We start from the raw sequence: 6,070 nt of genomic DNA on the forward strand, positions 1-6,070 counted from the left end.
CCATGGCTTTCCAAAAGCAGTACAATTAAGGCCTTAAACTCAAAACAGTGGCTGTGCTTAAAGGAAACATGAGTAGGCGATATATACACTGTCAGCCAGTCTTAGAAAGCCTAAGATTTTAAGAGCAGCACGATGAACGTGGACTTCCTATAACCCCTTCAAGTAAAACAGCTGCTGTTCCACCTTACCCACTCCTCTCCCTGGGCTCCTGAACTTTCTTGAAGCTGATCTGCCGTGTTGCAGATGCTTCAACCCCCCCCCTCCAGCAAATCATTCTGAGACTCTTGGAAATACTGTGACATGACAGAGGCTGCCAAACATGACGCTTCTGAAGAACAGAAAAATTAACACACTGTCCAGACGTGCATGTAGACTACATTCCAATGACTACACTATTCTCGTCTGCTGTATTTCACATACTCAGCAGCAATCTAAGGAGAGCCATCTAATAACCCCTAGTATGGAAAAAGAATGGTCCCCAGCTTCCAGGAAACGTTCACCAAACCAACATGCAAAGGTCTGTTTTTTGTTATGACTAATTCATAAGGACAAAGCCAGAAACAAAGGTTTCTGGAAGGTGATCCGGTAAAAATTAACTTTGAGCTATGCAGGCAAGAGATTGCTAGTTCAAATCCAAACACTGTTGCTTAGCAGTTCTCACCGAGGCTCTACAGAAACCACACGGTGTTGGGAAACAGTGCCAGGAACAGGGAAACAAAAGTAGGCTGACACTCCGGTGACACGCTCGGACTGGGAGTGCTCTCCTGTCAGGAACTCTGGAAATCCCAGCAGGAGAGAAGCAGCTCTCAGGTTTGTGTGCAGAGTTCCCAGCAAACCACAAAACGGCACGGCAGTATTAAGGAAAATTTCTCATTAGAAAAAAAACAAAGTGTTCCCTTTAAAAATAACATTTAATAAAGAAGTATTGCTGGCAAAGTTCAGCGATGCTAACAGCCGGACAGCGATACTGTAATGGAGCCCAAGATACAGAGGGAATGTTTGGATTATTAAAAAAGATCGGGACTTCTGGCCATGAGCTTGAACGAACAGACGTGCTCAAACTGTTTTTAGTCTAATCAATACTAGTCTGACTATGCTGCTTCACGCCACCGAAGAGGATGACAACACAGCTTTTATAAGGGGCAGCGATGAACTGCAATAAAGATTAGCATATTTTGCAAAACCCATCATGTGATGAAGGACGCGACAGACCCTGTCCAGGAAACGCAGGCAGCCGGGCGGGATGGAGATCACAAGACTGCTCTTCCCTTTCACGCAGGAACAGATGTCCGAGGCAGGGGCTGCATCCAGGACTGAGGGGCTGGGAGGCTGTGGCCAATACACTTGTGTGGGAGCAGATATACAGCTTCTCTGTGGACAGCAGTGCGTAATCCAGCGCAGAGGCTCTCGGACAACAGCTAGAAACAATACGCAAGATGCGTTTCAAAACGCAAAAACCGTCACACCGCTGGATGGCTACAGCCTGCATCTTTCTGCGCACAAGAGCAGCGGACTTGACTGGGCTCTGCGCGTCAAGACCAGGGGATATCAGATGGAATCACTAGGCTGACCACACACGTCACAGCGTCGGGACAGGATTATAAGCTCCACCGCTGTTTGCCTGTGACAGTGCCCAGCACCAACCCCATTACCCAGGGCTGAGCGAACTCGGAGCCAAAGGCAGCCCAGAGCACTGCTGTGTCTCGAGCGCCTGACTGTCAGGCTCCGTTCTATTCCTGTCCCTGTCCAACAGTGCACAGCCTGTCGCAGCCCAGTGCCGAGGACCAGCGTCTCACTGCGGGCTGGTGCCGGGAGGACACGGCGAAGCAACACGCCGGCTTGCTCCCTGAACCAGCCCACCTCACCGGAGGAGCCGGGGAAGCAAAGGAAGCCGCAGGGGAGTCGAAGCTGGGGGTCTCGTTTCTACACGCCCCCGAAATCTCGCCGGGCTCGGACCTCACTCACGCCCAGGCCATGAACAGCCCCTCGTGCTCAAGAGAACAGGCTGCTTCAAGCGCCGTCTTTGTTCACGAGAAGCAGGCTGTTAATCCTCAAGCTTTCGTTTCTCTGAAATTTGTGGGATAGTCAGGTCTAGGTCTTGTGATTGTTCCCGTGAGCGAAGCCAAAAGTCTGACCCCGCAGGAACGCCATCAAAAGTGTTATTTTGATTTCTCCCGAGTTCTCGTCAGCCTCTAACGAGTGCCTCAGCAGATCAGTTCCCACCAGGCAGGAAGCGGAGGAATGGAGAGGGCGCTGGGTGGTGGTCACAGCCCGGGGCTCTTAACTGGAAAGCTCTCCCCTCTGGACAGGGTTCAGCTGTACCTTCGAGCGAGGTGTTCAGTATGATCCGATTTGTGGGTGGTTGTGGTTTAAAGACACCTAAACCCTGTCTTCAGCCCCGGTTTGCAGTCAGCTGCTGTTTATACCACAAGGTCACACGTATGAAATCATACGTACACTCACCTGGTCACCAAAACCAGCAAGTCAGGTAATAATCCTGGCTGACACTCAGGGGCCTGTCTGTTAGGAAGGTGCTGTCCTATTTACTGACCAGAGAGCGGCAGGGCTTCTCGGTATAGCGCAGGGATCCCCAACATTTTCCAGCAGGGCAGGACTCCGTTTCAATGCATCACAACACATCAGTGTCAGTAAGGACCCTCGAAACTTAAAGCCCATTAAGAATAACAATTACTGCAAACCGAAGCAACTCAGGTCGGTGCTGCAATTGTGAAATAGAGTGTCGTGGGAATAGCGAACGTTTTGCATATATTACACATTTATAAAGACGTACTGTGCTGTGGTCGACAGCGCTTCCGCTCCTAAAACGTTTCCATTAATATCCCACTCGAATACAGCAGCGCCTATAGCCACACACACACTTTCACAGCGAGGTGTGGGGGCAAACAAGCCGGGCTATAGCTTTCTCCCTGCCCTGCCCTCACAGGCAGCAGAGCCGGTCACTGCCACACACGGGCGGGCCAAGAGTTTTACCTCTCGGCGAGTGGCGCGGCGTGTCAATTACACTTGGCCCCTTAAATCTCCCGTGCCCGCTGCGTCCTTCCCAGTTAACATCCGTCTCTCCCACTCCACCCCCGGGACTGAACATCCGGCGATCGCCGACTCCCCCCGACACAGTTCAAGATTCGGGACGGAGCCGAGCCAGACCACGGTACTGACACACTGACAACCCCGGCGGCACACCGAGACCTGGCTCGTCTGTGGATACGGGGCCACCTGCGAGAACACCGCCTCTAGATAAATTATTAAAGGTTACCGTATCACTTCTGTTCCCCTATCCGTTGATGGTGTCGGGACACTTCAAAAACAAGCGACACCGCATCTCCATATGCATGAACAACAACAACAACAAAAAAGAAACGGAAACATAAAGCATCTGGAATTTAAAGTGCGAATTGCACAGCGGGAACTGAATACCTCATTTGCAAGCGCTTGAATTTAAGGTTAAGCGCACCTTGAACCGCCGGGGGGCGAACCTGCAAACACAATCAAGGATGGAGCTACCCACTGGGCGAGACGGGATCATTTTAGTGTTATAACACCGCTCTTTTTTTTTTTGGTTTTGTTTTGCATTGCACTCCAGAGAGCAGAATATTGACGTTGCTACGACTACTAGTGTCGCGCCGTGAAACGAGAGAACTGAGATGACACGCACCTCGGCGAGAAACAAAACAGAGGGCAGGCTGCGGAGAGGCGCTTGGCTGGGCTAACCCTACTAGTCCCCGGTTTAAGGAAATGCCTGAGGAGGCTGGAGTACAAGAACAACAGGACGGAGAAGTGTTTTCTCTGGAAGGGAGAGTACCAGGACGTTCCGTTCCCCGGCGCCGAGCTCGGAGCCCGGCCAGGCAGCTGGGACCCCGGACCAACACCGTGCGCGTCGGCTGTGAATCCAAGCATGCCCCCCCCGAGCCTCCAGCGGGCACGGGGGTAGGGGACAGCCAAGCAGCCGGAGCCGTCGTCTACTCACGGTGTGCGTGTTGCTGCCCAGCCTGGACTCGTATCCTTGGAGGGCTCTGCAGCTGTCGGCTTTGTCCGCGCTCCTCCGGCTCACCCTGTGCTGCCCGGAGCCCCCGGGCGACTCCGCGCTCGACGGCCAGGGGAAGCTGAAGACATCCTCCAGCCTCCCGGTCTTGACGAACGTGGACTGCACCCCGCGGCTGGCTCTGTCGCGGAAATCCACGCACAGCGCCAGTGGGAACAGGAAGAACACCACGCAGCGGCTGCGGGGGATCGGGAGGCGCATCGTTCACGGGAAGGCGAGGGAGCGAAAGCGCTTGAAAATATATATGTTTTTTTATTTAAAAAAAACGTCCATAAATGCCAGGCCGGTTTTTGCGAGCGGTCCCTCTCAAACCACAAAGGTAATGTAAACACGCACAACCCACTAAGCCAGCAGCAAGCGATATCCAAGCACCAAACAGCACATAGGAGTTAAGCGGCTTTGAGGGTGGAGATTCACTTCACACCACCTACCTCCCCCAGACGGCTAAGCGATTGGCTGCTTTGACGCTGAACGCCGGTGCTGATTGGCTCTATTCAGCTATCGATCACACGTACAGCCCTTGGACTTGGGAGTGATTTATCTCATTGGTGGATTCAACCCCACCTCGTTGAACAGCTGAGAGGCCACGCCCACTCCGCAAATCTGCCTATCAACGTGGTTCCCATTGGTTGACGTCTCTCGGCCGGAGGATTCTTTTTTTTCCTCATTGGCTACACTCGACAGGGATCAGGAAAGAAATGTGATCCCCGAACTTCACTGTCAACAATTAAAAATGCAGTCAAGGTTGGTTGGCGGCTATGCGATGCCCCCATCTCCTGCGAAAGATCACATTGCAAGTGTGTGATTTTGATTAAGTAACGTGATATTTGTGACAGCGTCAGAGGCAGTGTGGCTCAGACATATAATTTGCTTTTCCCATCCGCGGTAACATCAAGTCTTACTCTACGGGTGTTAACTAGATGAGTTTCTGAAACCGGAGACCAGCACACAATAACAGTACAACAGACACAAACAAGTGCTTCTACTTATTCTCTGAGGTTTAATGATTAAAAAAGTATTTAGATGTATACCGTATCTGCAGAGTTGCGACTAAATGTGTCGTAAAAGCATACGACATCCAAGTTAAACTGCTCCGATGTATGGAAAATAAAATTAAGACACTTCCTAAACTTTGTACATTTTATGAATGGGTCTTGAACTGCAGCGCCTCGGAACTCTTTATTGCAATTAGTGGTACGTTACTGCTGTGGTTTCTGTCACGTGACCGAGCAGCCAGACAGATCTTGCAGAATTACTGTTAAAATAATGATGCATTATTGTTCTGCACAGTCGCGTCAATCTCTGACATGAAAAATATCGAGACTGCCGAAGCAACTGAAGAAAACGACGGTACTTAATAACGGCATATCTTAAATTACTCAATAGTGGCCGCACAGGGCGCGGGTTTCAACACTTACAGCTCCGCTCCGCGCCAGCTTCATGCCAGTCCACGGGCGGGTAAGTAAACGCTACTGCAGACGGGTCAGTTCAGCAGTAAAATAAGTTATACACTTTAGAACTTCACTTCATAGCTCAGGACGAACACGGACAAGACGGATTAACTGTACTGCGTTTTCCTAGCACTTTAATTCCCACCTGGATTTTTTTAGTAGAGGTTTTGTGCAACAATGCATTTGGACCCAGCGCCCAGTGTGCCCTTTCAGCCCAGAACATTTTGTACCACGTTTGTACCAGGCAGCGGCCCAGAGACCTTCCAAACTCTTGACAGGATGAGCAGTAGTGCTGCCAAACTTTTGGTCCACATCAGTTGCACTTTTGGCAGAAAACTGAAAGACTGAAAAACTAACCTACCAGGAACTTCTAACGAGAGGTAGTAAATCTCCTCTGTAGGTGGCCTTGTGCAGCAAACAAAATGATTCGCAACACTAAAGACATTTTTTAGTGGCTCAAAGTAGTACAGTATTTTCCTAATGTGCCACATCAAATAAATAAGGTAAGGACAAAGGTCCATTTCAATCTATCAGAATCAAACAATTGGGCAATTATACT

At 50.5% G+C, this 6,070-nt stretch overlaps 1 protein-coding gene across 1 annotated transcript in view; it reads right to left on the minus strand.

Annotated features, from left to right (window-relative positions):
• Positions 1 to 4,505, minus strand: part of LOC102693542 (sortilin) — a 30,979-nt gene extending 26,474 nt beyond the window's left edge. Inside the window, exon 1 of the mRNA XM_015342550.2 lies at positions 3,986 to 4,505. Within this exon, the coding sequence (XP_015198036.2) occupies positions 3,986 to 4,261 (276 nt within the window). The 5' untranslated portion in view covers positions 4,262 to 4,505. The remainder of the gene's footprint in view (positions 1 to 3,985) is intronic.
• Between the last annotated feature and the right edge of the window lie 1,565 nt (positions 4,506 to 6,070).

Source organism: Lepisosteus oculatus, chromosome 5 (genome assembly GCF_040954835.1).
Source record: "Lepisosteus oculatus isolate fLepOcu1 chromosome 5, fLepOcu1.hap2, whole genome shotgun sequence".
Taxonomy (NCBI): domain Eukaryota; kingdom Metazoa; phylum Chordata; class Actinopteri; order Semionotiformes; family Lepisosteidae; genus Lepisosteus; species Lepisosteus oculatus.